Raw genomic sequence first — 15,918 nt, 5'->3', positions numbered from 1 at the left:
TCCTATGTGGTATCTGATGATCTACTATCACTGCAGTGGGGTATGCAATTAACAGGGCTTAAGGAGAAAAGGGAAATAATAAAACAACCTGAAATCCCAAAGTGATTAAGAATGTTTAAAAATGCAACCAATTGTGCATGTATCTACACACAAGGCTTTCATATATGTTCACCAAGGATGGAGAAGCAGTGGGAAAAGACTTGTAATGAAAATCAAAACACTGAGCCTTTGGGCCCAACTCTGCCACTAGCCATGGGACCTTGAGCAAGTCATTTAATGTTGCTCTCCTTAGTTCCCTCATCTGAAAAACTATGTGTTAGACTAGATAATCTTGAAGTATCCAGCCCTAAAGACCTTGACATCATTGTCAATTCACCCAATTCTCAGTTCTATAATGGTGAAGTCTTAACACCACAGGCCTTCTACAAATCAGTGCAGAATTTAACTGGAGAATCATGCCCCCAAAAATGTAGCACGACGATACACTGCTATTTCAAGACATCTGTTGATACATTCCATTAAAAGTGAACCCATATATTTAGGCTAGCACCTTTCTACTCTACCACCTCCAGCGAGGTTTCTTCCCACATTTGTAATACAGTTTGTAATACAGCTATATTCTTTGTGTGACTTGATAGCTCATTCCTTTTTTCATTCCTGGGATCTTTCATTCCATTTCTGGGATATATATATATATACATACACACACACACACACACACACACACACACACACACACAGACATATATTTGCATACATTAAAGTTCACTTTTTGTGCTGTAAAATTCTATGGGTATTGATAAATGCATAGTGTCATGTGTATCCACCATTACAATGTCATATGAAATACTTTTACTGCCTTAAAAATCCTCTATACTTCACCTTTTTAACCCTACCTCCCTCCCCTCAACAAACCCCTGGAAAGTACTAATCTGTTTGCCACTCTATAGTTTTACATTTTCCAGAATGTTATATAAATGGAATTATACAGCATGTAGACTTTTCAAAAAAAAAAAAAAGTGAACCCAGCTACTCTAGTCAACAATTCCTAACACAGAAAGAGCTAGAATACAAGCTATTGTCACATTTTGCCTCCTTCCTATAGTTGTGAATCACTATTTATATTCTTATTAAATTACCAAACTTCCTTCATTACCTTCTAAATGACAAAGTAAAAACTACTAAGTTAACTTACTCTAAAATTAAATCTCAAGAAACTAACAGTCTGCGGAAAATGCAAGCAGGGTGATCAATTTCATCCTGCAAAGAACAGTCTCATAGTGCAAAAGTAGAAATGAGACGACTGTAATTATTCTTTGCAAATAAATATAAAATAATTTGAAACTTCTATAAAGCTCTAGATAGTATACTCTAACACTCCAGAATTCAAATGAAAGGAATAAGTCAATGAAAGCTTATCCATAAGTAAACCAAACTCAATTAATAATCTCTTCTCCTTATGACTATCTGGACATATATCATTAGAAGAACTACTTTCAAATTCCAATATAATAATCCTTTGAAATGAAACAACCAAAAAGTAAGTTAATTATTTGCTAACTAACTAAACCATTGGAAAAGAGAGATATTTGTACAGATTACCCTAAAAACAAGCTAACAACAAATATGGCACATCAGCAGCAACATGTTTTTTTGCTGCGGAGCACAGGCTCCGGACGCGCAGGCTCAGCGGCCATGGCGCACGGGCCCAGCTGCTCCGCAGCACGTGGGATCCTCCCAGACCGGGGCACGAACGGGTGTCCCCTGCATCGGCAGGCGGACTCCCAACCACTGTGCCACCAGGGAAGCCCAGCAACATCTTTTATAAAGTATCCCAATCTATTTAACAAGAGAAACTTCATTAAACAAATGTTTATAAATTTGTTATTTTTGCTTTCTGACATGGATGAACAAAGACTTTTTTAGTAAATATTAATATCTTACCTTCGAAAATGCAGTCCTAGGTGAGGGAAGAGAGGATGATAATAATGTTTATTTTAAGGTATTCATTCAATTGTTACATGGACTTTTATCACTGGCAGATGATTACAAGTTTCCCTATATCTCTTTAAAACTTCCTGTAGCAGTATATCCTGCCTGGAAATTCCATCTAAAATTGAAGTTATAGACTCAGAAATAATGTTCTAATACATTGTATGTATAGGACACTCTAAGACCTTCAAGAGCAAGAACACATGAACGTGGCTAGTGTGGTAAATGTAACTCAGGCACTGGATTACATGGGACAATGGTACCATCCCATCATGACCTTGTGTGACATACTAAGTATGCAGTGATATAATATTTTAGGAGGCACTCTACAACCCACTGCCTGGGCCCCACCAATCTGTGGGCCTCATGTGTATACATATATAAATTCAACATTTATAAAGCACCCAAAAATGTGCCAGGCATTATTAATATGAAGAATATTGAGACACAGTCCCTGCCCTCAAGAAAGTAAGAAAGTTTCACAGTTAATGGAGGAGAATAATTATAAGACCATACAGTAAGTATAATGATGTCAGAAATCACAACTGAAGTTACTAAGGGAGCATGTAAAAGAGACACCTAATTCAGCCTGTGGTAAGTACACACTTCCTAGGAGAGACAATACCTAAGCAGAGATTTTTTTGATTTTTTTTTTAGTTTTTTGGCCACACCACACAGCATGTGGGATCTTAATTCCCCGACCAGGAATCAAACCCGTGCCCCTTGCAGTGGAAGCGTGGAGTCTTAACCTCTGGACCACCAGGCAGAGGTTTAAAATACAGAAATTAATCAAGAAAGGGCTAGGGTATTAGTCAGAAAAAGCACAGAGGCGAGGAAACAGCACTGTTTCCTGTGTGGAACCAAAGCAAGTCGGTGTATTGCTGAAATACATAATTCATAAATTATGAGATAAAGACAGGAGAAAATAAAATTGGTGAAACAGATCATACACAGAGCCTAGCATGACATAATAGATTTCGTCCTGTAGCCCAGGGATTTTCCAACTATTTCAGAGACCAAACTATTGTTTTCCAATAGAAAGCTTCCATAAGATATCAACACATAAAAAAACAGTCTATAAGAAAAAGAGCTGAAGGGGTGTGAGGGTGTTTCCATGCTTAGCCTATACATTGCAAGTGCAGTTTGAAAATCACAGCTGCAGCGACTTAAGAAAGGGAGTGATGCAATAAGATCTGCTCTCTTGATGCATCACCCTGATGGATGCTTAGAGAATGGCCTTGAACAGGACGAGATCGGAGGCAGAGATGCCAGTTAGGAATAGGTGGCAATAGCCACAGTAAGAGATGACCGCCTGGGCCAGTGCCATAGTAACAAGGATGTGAGAAAGCTTTGAGGAGCATCAAAAGGCAGAAGGCCTTGGTGAAGCTAAACTAACTGCACATATGGCAGCTATCTGGTCCCATTTGGCAGGACTGCTTAATCCCAACTGGCACTGGTTTCTAATGGAGAGATTAACTCACTAATCAATTTCCAGAGGGAAGAACCTATCTTCCATATGTACCATGCAGTAGTTTACCAAATATTTCCAATCAACTTTCCCAACTAACCAATGCTTAGTTTATTTAATAATAGCTTTTCTCATAGTCAATATTTCAACAATCAGTAAATCTGGTAGGATTTTTTTCTCTTACTCTTAAAAAGAAAATAGAAAACTATATCCTGCTCTAAGACATTTCCTTACTTCAGGAGAAAACATTACAATCAAAGTAGCTTAAAAGAAAAACTCTAAAATTAGCATATACTATACATCTCCCTCATTTATTTTATTTTACATTACCTTTCAGGGCATTGCTGGAAAAAAGTTGTCAGCTGTTGCAAAAGTACTGGCCAGCAATCAGGTCTGTGTTCAAGCACAGTGATCAAAGGCTGAGGATGATTTCTGAAAAACAGAAAGTCACATTGGAAGCTGTCATTTCAGGACTACACCTTCTTAATATCCAAATATAGCTACAAAAAAGCCACTACCATCTAGATTCAAAATTGTCACAAAAATATCATTTGCTGCATTTGTTGCAGAGTTGGCTCATTAGAACTATGTTTTTCCTATATCTAATTCTTTTCCAGAAAAGAGAATAAACCCGGGTCTTAGAGACCCAAATTTGACAGCAGACTCTGCCATTTAATAGCTCTATGACTTTGACCAAGCTTCTCAATCCAGTAGCTCTTTCATATCCATCCCCTTGATTCCTGCATTCTTGGAAATCACTGGCCACCTCCTCCTCTTGCTGATCTCTTTCCAAACCTGGAAGGTTCCATTTCCTCTAACACTGCCCCAACCTATAAGCACTATCTCTCCGTCTCTGTTCCCACTTACCCCCATTTTTCTCAGTATATGGTTCTGTGTTTCCCCAGTATACTTAAGGTGAGAAAAAAGAAAATATTTCTTCCATATCAAATAAACTGCAAATTATAAATTCTTGAAATTTCTGTTGAACAAGGACAAATCTTTTATCTGGGCTACATCGATTAAGGTACCTAAAAGACTATATAAAATAAAAGATCTGAAATGTGAAGGATCCTCATATAATGGGGTTTTTAAAAAAAAGGAAAAAAGCACAAACAAATTATTTTAAATAGTTCAAAAAGTCTACTAGAAATTGTAAATTCATTAGCTTTTTAAACTATGAAGTACTAAACAAAGTTTTGATGTGGCTTTTATTATTGCTAGTTTCAGGTGTACAGCAAACTGATTCGGTTATACATATATACATATGTATATATTCTTTTTTTCGATTTTTTTCCATTTTAGGTTATTACAAGATATTGAATATAGCTTCCTGTGCTATACAGTAAATCCTTGTTATTTACCTATTTTATATATAGTAGTGTGCATCTATTAATCCCATACTCCCAATTTATCTCTTCCCTCTCCCTTCCCCTTTGATAACCATAAGTTTGTTTTCTATGTCTGTGAGTCTGTTTCTGTTTTGTAAATAAGTTCATTTGTACTACTTTTTTTAAGTTTTTTTTTTTTTTTTTTTTTTGCGGTACGCGGGCCTCTCACTGTTGTGGCCTCTCCCGTTGCGGAGCACAGGCTCCGGACACGCAGGCTCAGCAGCCATAGCTCACGGGCCCAGCCACTCTGCGGCATGTGGGATCTTCCCGGACCGGGGCACGAACCCGTGTCCCCTGCATCGGCAGGGGGACTCTCAACCACTGCGCCACCAGGGAAGCCCTAAGATGTTTTTTGATGTGGACCATTTTTAAAGTCTTTATTGAATTTTTTACAGTTTTGCTTCTGCTTTATGATTTGGATTTTTGTCTGTGAGGCATGTGGGATCCTAGCTCCCCAACCAGGGATCAAACCCACACCTCTTGCTTTGGAAGGCGAAGTCTTAACCACTGGACCGATGGGAAGTCCCTGTACTGTTTTTTTAGATTCCACATGTAAGTGATGTCATAGAGTATTTGTCTTTCTCTGTCTGACTTACTTCACTTGTATGATCATCTCTAGGTCCATCCATGTTGCTGCAAATGGCATTATTTCATTCTTCTTTTATTTTTTTAACTTTTAATTTTATTTTGTAGTTGATTATCAATGTTGTGTTAGTTCAGGTGTACAGCAAAGTGATTCAGTTATACATATACGTGTATCTATTATTTTTCAAACTTTTTTAAAAATTAAAAATGCTATTTGAAAAAAAAATTCAAAGCATATAGATGTATCTATCTTTTTTACATAAAAAGAATCATATGCATAGTACTTTTCTTTAATCTTAATTTTTTTTTTTTTTTTTGCGGTACGCGGGCCTCTCACTGTTGTGGCCTCTCCCGTTGCAGAGCACAGGGTCCAGACGTGCAGGCTCAGCGGCCATGGCTCACGGGCCCAGCCGCTCCGCAGCACGTGGGATCTTCCCGGACCGGGGCACGAACCCGTGTCCCCTGCATCGGCAGGCGGACTCTCAACCACTGCACCACCAGGGAAGCCCTCTTTAATCTTAATTTTTAACCCAATAATATAGCACTAGCAATGTTTATAAAAAGAAAAAGATCAGTTACACCCAAATGATTTTTTACAACAGCCTTCTTGGTGGTTCTCAAAATGGGATCGCCTTACCAGCAATATCAGCATCACCTGGGAACTTGTTAGAAATGAAAATAAATTCTCAGGCCTCAGCCAGACCTAAAAATAGCTCTGCAGACAATTCTGATGCACTGCTATAAAGCAGTGGTGCTCAACCCTGGCTGCATGTCTGATTCATCTGTGGAGCTCTTTTCAAAATGCAATGCCCAGGCTTCAATTATACTGGGGTTGCTAGAAGTGGAGCCCATGCATTAGTAATTTTTAAAAACTCTTCCAGCAATTCCAATGTGTTGCCAGGTTGAAAACCGGTACAAGTGAAAAACCACAGAAGAGGGAGGTGAGGAGTTGGGAAGTTTTCTGATTTTTCTCTCTCTTAAACAGAAAAGTATGGCAGATCCATCACACTGAAACCCTCATGTTAAACACCTCTCTGACACTACTACAAAGTTTCTGGTTATTATAACACCATCTCTCTATTTTCTCCTCAACCTCACCTAATCTATTAGACACTAACTTCACATGCTGGCAGCCTCCTGTTTGTTAAAGCACAGGCTATTTCTGACTGATCAGATTACTGCCATTGCTAAGGGATCACTCCAAGCAACTTTTTATGCCAAAATTCAAAGATCCTATCAAAATCACATTTCCAAATTCCAAACTCTTTGGCAGTTAAACCTATCTAGAATTTGCTTCTGCTCTAGTTGCTACAGATATGAAGACACAAATGTTACAAATCCTTAAAGCCTCTCAGGTATGTCACATCAGCCAAACTTCTTAGATTACGAATTCAGTAGGTCATGTTCAAGTAAACATGAATAAAAAGGAAAGAACAGCAACTGCAATTATTTTAGCTATGGGTTTTCCTTCTGACAAGCACCATATTGAAATGAGGAGCATCAGATATGACCATCTATTAATCCTCCAGCTAATGGTGGCATTCATGACTATTTAAGAGGAAAATCCAACAAGTTGCCACATAGTTTTTGTGTGATCATAAAGCACTTTAGTGCTTTGCAATACTCTTCCCTTATAAGTCACCCTCTAACTCTTCCCACCCCTCAATTCCAACCCCAAAAACTGTCAAGAATCTATCTCCTGTTTAAACACTGTTAAGAATCTATCTCCTTTAAAAAACAGTCTTGTCCAGATTAAATCAGATCAACAGAGGTAAGAGATAGTAATTTTAAAGTAGGATTGGGAATGATGCATATATAGCAAACAACTCTGTTATAATTTAGCTTCTACCTTACTGGAATTGTGGGACCCACTCTGCTTTGTTGCATGAAGTTGAAGGCCTGCTTTGCTAGCATTGGGGTTCAGCAAATTCTTTTTAGTATCTCAGACTTAAAACTCTAAAGATGAGATTAAGAAGAATATAAAATAGGGATTTATCCAGATTAATTACTGACTTAGACATCTGGATAATTAACTTTTCCAGAGAATTGATTATGTCAGATCCGAGTGGAAATACTGTAGGAATAATATACAATATTGATTCCAAGAAGTTAAAAACCTCGAGGGAGAAAGGAAGTCTAAATTAAAAACGTTGAATATTACTACTGATTAACATTGATTACCAATATTATACTATTTCAACTGAGTACGACTAACTTAAAATCAATTATAATTGCCAAATTTTTGTTTTAATACTTTGAGCAAAGAATGAATTTGAAGCAAAGAGCTAAATTCTCCCTTGTGAATCATCAAACTGGTATGTGAATACACATATAAAATAATATGTAAAGCCTTATGCTTTATAGAATGGACACAGTTTTTAATTCAATATACTTTACTGTGCAACTGCCATACATGAGGGGTTCTCAATCTTGGCACTATTGACATTTGGAATCAGATAATTCTTTGTTGTTGGCATTGTTCAATGCACTATAGGATGTTTAAGAGCATTCCTGACCTCTACCCACTAGACGCTAATAGCATTCAACCTAGGCACATGACAATCGAAAATGTCTCCAGACATTACCAAGTGTCCCCTGGGGCCACAGTTGTCCCCGGTTAAGAACCACCTCACTAGGTAAAATGGCAAGCACTATGAGGCACAAAACTCACAAAAACACGGTACTAGCCCTGAGTTATTCAAAAAGACTATTATCCCACCTTCATCCTTCTTTATACTGAACCAAAAGCAATCAATCCATCATGCTCAAAATTTGAAGATTCTTATGGAAATATAATCATCAAATATTAACATTAGATGCACAAGAGTAACGGTAGAGTAGAAACTAGAAGACTTAAAATGGAAAACAAATGTAAAATTATTCCTTTGCAAAACATAGAAGCATGTTCCAAAATAAACAAATGGCATTAAATATTATGCATGCTAATTTGGTATGATAGAAAATAGAGTTATTTTCCATTTAAAATATTATAACTAGAGCATTTAAAATGTCATAAGGAAAGCAATTACACTCCAATAAAGATGTTAAAAAAAAGTCATAAGGCTAAGTATAGTTCACTCCTGAAATATTCAAGGATTGATTCTTAAATTAATGGATTATTCAAGATTTTTCTTTTCTTTCTTCTCACTCAATGCTTGTTAGCCACTTCTTTCAAGTACCTCACTTCTTTCAAGTACCTCCAACTGAGAAAGGTCAAGGTAAATGGAAGAATCCACAATTTAAAGTAAATTTTGCTCTTCATTAGAAGGACTGTTGATCAAAAAAAGAAATAACGTGGTACAAAAGAACACCAAAACAAAACCTGGGTTATGCCTTAAAATGTCAATTATACCCAAACCTGGTATTCAAGGCATAAAGAGTGAGTTGCCTAAAACACTTTATTCAAAGTGATAGATGGGTTGAACATACAATCAACCTGATCACTTGTAAAGCAAACAGTGACAGACAATAAGCTCTACAATTATGAAAAACAAACACAAATGTGGGACACTGAAATCATTATTATTATTTATATAAGCAGGGCCTACACAGCATCATCCAAATCATTTACTGTTATGCTGCCACAACCATGTCTCAGAAGAAAGACTAGAAGTGGAGAGGCGACATGAAATAGTGGAGGAAAAACACTGAATTAAAAGAGTCAAGAGTTCCAAATTCACATTCTGTCTCTGCAACAAACTGTGTAATCTCAAGCAAGAGAATAACCTCTCTTGGGCAAAGTTTCTTCATCTGTAAAATGAAGAAATCAGACTAAGTACCTTCCAGTGCTAAAGTTATAGAACCCAGGTCACCCATTAAAGCCCTAATCTTGGTACTGCTCGGGACCAGAGGTGGAACCAAATCCTGTAAAGGCAGAAACCAATAAAGATGGCTCTCAACTATTAGTAATTCTATGCCAAGCTTAAACGGCTTTAAGGCCAACGTCTAATAAAATCTAGGGCCTCAAAACAGAGGTCTCCTATTTTTATCTCAGAGAAATAAAGCATCTTATATTTTTTACTTCAGAGAGAAATGCAGTGCTATATCCAGAATAAGCCCACAGAAAATTTTAAATCAAGATTTCCTAACTCTTGAGACATCCAGTAGATTCTGTTTTCTTCTTAAAAGAGAATAACATTGTTTCTAAAATTGAAATCAATACAAACCAGGCAATCAGGTCACCCTTCATTGGCCTCTAGTGCCTGTAATTTCTCCTTCAGAGAGAAATGTGGTTATCATTATTGTTGCTGTTGTTGTTATTGTTGTTATTTTTCTGCCATAGATGAGCCAATTTGTTGTATGTTCTTTGGCACTTTCCCATTTCATGATTTGTAAATGTTTTAACTGCCATTTTAAGTAAAGCATTTAATACAGTAACTAGCACACAGAATATTCCATAAATGGGGTACTATTATGATTATCATGCAGGTAAATTTTTATCTTAAACTAGAGCATAAGCAGCTTGAAAGCTGGGTGTCTATCTTCTTACTCTTATGTTTCCCTTTCAGCGCCAAATGCACATCTAAAATAAATGTAACAAACACACACTTTCCCCAAAGCACCTTTTTAAACTCTTTGAATGGATCATGAAAAACCAACATCGCAACCCCTCTAAGTACATTGTTTCAAAGTCCACATTGTTTGGAGAAAAAAAGCACAGAGGAAGCATGCAGAGTTGGTACCTAATATTTCAGGGCTCCCTGCCCTTTAATAACACTGTCAACAACACAGAGCAGTAAATGCATCTTAGCAGAATGGAGCGGGGGAGGAGGGAGTAAATGATAAATTCGTGGTTCCACTAGACTAGCGCAGAGACAACAATAAAATAATGTATGTAACTAGATTCACCTTTCCAAGTATAAATACATCAATCTTAATAGAAAAGAGGGAGCAAAAAAAAAAATTAGTCTTGTAGTAGGCAAAAAGCAAAAGTTACTTGTAACCTTTGGGTCACCTCAACCTTTCTGCTACATCTCTGAATGTAGGAAAGCTATGATTTGATTTACATCTTAAATTCAGCAATAGACACAGATTGCCTTTTCTGTGTGAGGAAACAATGCCTGCAGTCACCATGCATTTTCATGTATGCAGCTGTGACCCTGGCGCTTTCAGAAGCATAGCATAGCACTTACTACATCAAATATGCATTTTAAAAGCATTTCTCTACCTGCTCTGAATTTTGATTTGAAAGAGCTGGTTAGAAGCCAAAGTGGGATTTAAAAAAAAAAAAAAAAAAAAAGCTCTGCAGACTTTAAGATTAAAAATGCGTAATAGGGACTTCCCTGGTGGCTCAGTGGTTAAGAATCCACCTGCCAATGCAGGGGACAAGGGTTCAATCCCTGGTCCGGGAAGATCCCACATGCCTCGGAGCAACTAAGCCCATGCGCCACAACTACTGAGCCTGCGCTCTAGAGCCCATGAGCCACAACTACTGGGCCTGTGCACCGCAGCTGCTGAAGCCCACACCCCTAGAGCCTGTGCTCCGCAACAGGAGAGGCCACCGCAGTGAGAGGCCCGCTCACTGCAGTGAGGAGTGGCCCTCGCTCACCACAATTGGAGAAAGCCTGTGCGCAGCAACGAAGACCCAACTCAGCCAAAAAAAAAAAAAAAAAGCATAATAAAAATTGTTAAGATTCCACAATAAAAAAAAAAAGATTCCACAATGAATATTACTATAAAAAAGAAAAATTAAACAATAATTGTGAATCATTATCTATCCTATTGAGTCTTAAGACAATGCATTTCATCCTTTCCAGAAAGAGACGACTTGGAGCAAAAATTATTTCAATTTTGACTAATTTTCTTCTTTCTTTAGGTCTATAACGCAGATAGGGAAAAGATAAGATGACTTTGAAAAGAGACTTCATATCACAATGGTTCTGCCCTCACAATGAACCTTTCCCAGGATCCCTATTTTGAGAGGCAGGGTTTTAATGCAAAGGTGTCTGCCAATGTCAGAAGTCTGGAACTATTTTAGGTACAAGGTGATGGCTGGGGGGAAACACACAGATATGGAGGGGTCCAAAACGTCTATTACTAAGTTACATCCTTGATTGGGGGGGCGGGGGCGGCAGGAAACTAGAGATAAGATAAATAGGCTAAGGCAAAAATTACAACACTTTATGCTCTTCAAGACATTTATCAGCAAATTACCATATCAATTTTCAAATTAAGCATGCACACTTAGAAGAACTTATAAAATATTTTCTAGTGGCAATTGCTAACTGGAAGATTGTATAATATGTATAGATTATTATTTAGGTCTGATTTTAAATCCCAAGTGTAAACTCCAGGTGATTGGAGCCATAAACTGTGAACAAAGACTTCCCTGGGTGGGAAAGAGGAGAGAAGAGAGGAAATGAAAACAGAAGCAAAACATGCAGTGCCACAGAAGGAATCAAACTGCAAAAAGATAGATGGGGGACTTCCCTGGCAGTCCAGTGGTTAAGACTCTGCACTTCTACTTCTGGGAGCTAGGGTTCAATCCCTGGTTGGGGAACTAAGGTCCCACATGCCGAAAAATAAAAAAGACAGATGGCCCTTGGAACGTATTATTGGCTATGCTTTCCCGATTACTGCCCTAGCTTCTTTCTTATCCTCAACTCTACTGAGCTTTCTCAGGGACAGATCTGACACTGATACCCCCTTCTTTCCCACCTTCTTTTTCCTAATTTCTGTAAAAAATTTCATTTATCCATTAATGCAAGAATTCACAAGCCCTCTGAAATTATACGCAAAATTTTGAGTACATGTACATGTGTACATTTTCTAGGGGAAGGTACAAAACTTTTATGAGATTCTCAAAGAAGGTCCTGACCTCCCCTCCAAAAAAGGGTAAGTGCTAGTAAATTAAAGCTAAGTATACCTAAGGTAATTACTGCAATTCAGCCTTGTTAAACTCCTGCTTCCAAAAAAAACTATAAAGTACGCTTCTGTTTCCCAAAAAAAGTTATATATTATGTGCCTAGAAATGGTGGCTCCCCAACTACTGAAGTTTTTGTAACTTCAGCAAAATAAAACATATTAATGCATTCTAATGGTTCCAAACCCTATGGCAGCTTGACTGTAAAGTACAGACAATTTAATAATGGTGTCATGCTTCCTTTATGCTAAATAAAACCAAACATCTACACCTCAGGAGATCCCTTTAGATCATATATTCAACTGTTGAAATAATCAGCTCCCCAAAAAGCAAAATGCTTATTTTGACAACAGAAACATACGACAATAGCTGATGGTCAAAAAAATCAAAAAAACACTTGATTTTTTTTTCAAGTGTTACGGGATTCTAAGCAACCTCGTTAAGAAACAATAAATGCGATAAGGAAATTTGCACAGAAATGAGAAACAATAACAACTACTCTTAATTACAGAATAGGAGGTTTATTTTCAGGAACTTAGGAAAAGTAGCTTACCTCCAGAAATAAATGTAAAAGGGAATAACACTGAAAATTCATTGGACTTGGTAAGTATACAAAAATATTACAGAATAAATAAAATGTGATATATCCATGCAGTGAAATATTATTCAGCCATAAAAGGAATGAAGTACTAAATCATGCTACAGTGTAGATGAACCTTAAAAACATTATGCTATGTGGAAGACGCCAGACATAAAAGGCCACATATTGTATGATTTTATTTATATGAAATGTCCAGAAGAGGCAAATCCAGAGATAGAAAAGTAAGCAGTGTTTTATATCTATAGTAGGAGGTATTAGAGAAAGACTGCTAATAGGTATGGGGCTTCTTTTGGGGGTGATAAAAATGTTCTGGAATTAGATAGTGGTATAGTTGAACAACTTTGTGAGTATAATAAAAACCACTGACTTGTACACTTTAAAAGGGTGAATTTTATGGTATACAAATTATATCTCAATCAAAAAGGCATTAAAAAATATTCCAAACTTAACTCAGTCATATACTATTTTAAAGTTAATTAACCTCTTTCGATTTTAGAAAAATTCATATGTATCATGTGAAGCATACTGCCAATATAAATAATCATAATAACTTGGATTTCCCTTACAAAGAAAGTAAGTTCAAATCAGAATCTCATTTATTACCTCAATATCCACGGTTGATATCTTAATTGTGCCCATTTTAAAGATGCAGATGTAGGAGGAAAGAAAGTTAACTGTCTTTGTCTAATGTCACTATGAAATAATATAACATTGTTGAGTGTTTTAACCATTTGTCCAGTGATTTCCAAACCTATTTCCACATCAGAATCTCTTGAGACTTTTTAAAAATACATGGATTCTACGTACCCACACTGACTCCCACCCAAGCTTTCTAAATCAGAATCTATAGAGGTGGGGCTTCAGAATCTATAGATTAAGTGAATTCCCAGGGATTCCTACTATGTCCACATCTAAAGCATATCTATATCTCGACTGCCACTAGTAAATCTGAAGGGAGTGGTAGAGTTGGGAAATCACCATTTTGAAATTATCACAGTGAAAATTAATGGGGGTGGGGCAGCTGTGAGTTTAACAAGGAACAGGATATTTGCATGGTCTCGTAGCATCTTCCCCATAGACTGCTTATTAGTTACAAGAAGAAGATGATAACTATACAGTAGAGAAACCAGACATCACCTTGATGGAGTAATCAAAATTAAAATCACCAGTGAGGGGCAAGATGGACATCAGTCTCCAGATACGATATCCTGAGAAAGACATAGCATCACTTTTATAGTATTCAAAAATGTCAATGTTATAGAAGATAAAGGATGAGAAATTTTCCAAATAGTTCCAAATTTTAAAAGACTAAACAGATATGACAATTAAATGTAATATATGATCCTAAACTAGAGCCCATACACTAAAAATAAAAAGGAAAAAGGTATGAAAGGACATTATTAAAACAAATGGCAAAACTGGAATATGGACCATAGATAAAAGTATGATATCAATGTTAAATTTTCTTGATTTGATAACTATACTCTGGTTATATATGAGAATATCCTTGTTCTTAGAAAGCATACCCTACTGAATATATGTAATCTACTCTCAATTTTTTTTTAATTATATAGAGAGATGGATAGGATAACACAAATGTGGCAAAGGGTAAAAAAATTGATGAATCTGGGTAAATGGCATATGGAAAATTTTTGTACTATTCTTGCACCTTTTCTGGAACTTTAAAATTCTTTCAAAATAAGTTTAAAAATAAAACCTTCAATGACTCCCCACTACTCTTTTTTTTTTAATAAATTTATTTATTTATTTTTGGCTGCATGGGGTCTTCGTTGCTGCGCGCAGGTTTTCCCTAGTTGCGTCGAGTGGGGACTACTCTTCGTTGCAGTGCACAGGCTTCTCATTGCGGTGGCTTCTCTTGTTGCAGAGCATGGGCTATAGGCACGTGGGCTTCAGTAGTTGCGGCGCACAGGCTCAGTAGTTGTGGCGCACAGGTTCAGTAGCTGTGGCGCACGGGCTTAGTGGCTCCAAGGCATGTGGAATCTTCCCAGACCAGGGATCGAACCTGTGTCCCCTGCATTGGCAGGCAGGTTCTAAACCACTGCACCACCAGGGAAGTCTCCCCACTACTCTTTAAAGAAAGCCCAAAGCCTTTGCCATGGTCTTGCATCTTCTAAGCCATGCCCACCTCCCCTGGGCCTCTGTCTTGGCCTCTCCCTTCCTTGAACACTAAGCTCCAGGCCCCCGGCCTCCTGTTAGTTCTCCTGGGGCACCAGGCTCTCTCACACAGCAGCAGCTAGGCACATGCTTTTCCCTAGATCTAGAAATGTTCTTCCTGCACTCTTCGCATGGTTGACTCCATCTCACACACCAAAATGGGTATAAGAGAAAATGCAAAAAGGGCTTAATGCTGAGAAGAAGCTAGCTATCAAAATTAAAACTGGAGCTACATTTTGACATCCACAACTACAAACTGGTCTTAGTGCACTTTGTGTCAGTATTTACCTTGGGACTTTCTCTTGTTTCTGTTTGATGGCCCTAAGGAATGAATGTATTTGCCTTAAGAGATAAGTGAAAAAAACAAAACAAAAAAGGTATGAATCACAAAGTACCTCAGTCTTTTGGACACACATCTTTAAGTTCTTAAAACTAACTCTCCATCTAAATAAACTCATAACACTGCACAAAGAGATGCACAAATACACATAGAGTACATAACTTTCATCTACTCAGGGTATCACCATCCATCACTATTGGCCTTATCACCCATTTCAGAGCACACCATCTGCCAAAAACATTTAATATTCCCTTATTTCAGAAAGTACAGCTTGATGTTGATCAGACCAACCCTTTCCACAAATAAGATTCTCAACATTTGATATTTGTACATGTCAGCCACTGTCTGGCACATCAGAATGATGCACAAATTCTGGAACAAGCAGTTACTGCTCATGAATTCACAGCTATTTCCTCACTTCAGCTGAGGCAAGAGAGATCTTAAAAAGATTGCCATTATATGAATACGCACAGGAAAAATTAAAAGCAAAAGTACATGATAAAATTT

General features: G+C 37.4%; 1 protein-coding gene across 4 annotated transcripts in view; it reads right to left on the bottom strand.

Moving 5' to 3' along the window:
• FOCAD (focadhesin) overlaps positions 1-15,918 on the bottom strand; it is a 310,232-nt gene that overhangs the window by 229,333 nt on the left and 64,981 nt on the right. For all 4 annotated transcript variants that reach the window (XM_082843135.1, XM_082843136.1, XM_082843137.1 and 1 more), the window contains one exon: positions 3,791-3,892. In XM_082843135.1, the coding sequence (XP_082699261.1) occupies positions 3,791-3,892 (102 nt within the window). The remainder of the gene's footprint in view (positions 1-3,790; positions 3,893-15,918) is intronic.

This window comes from Leucopleurus acutus (assembly GCF_964270905.1).
Source record: "Leucopleurus acutus genome assembly, chromosome: 7".
Lineage (NCBI taxonomy): Eukaryota > Metazoa > Chordata > Mammalia > Artiodactyla > Delphinidae > Leucopleurus > Leucopleurus acutus.
This window is presented reverse-complemented; position numbering and strand designations above follow the sequence as displayed.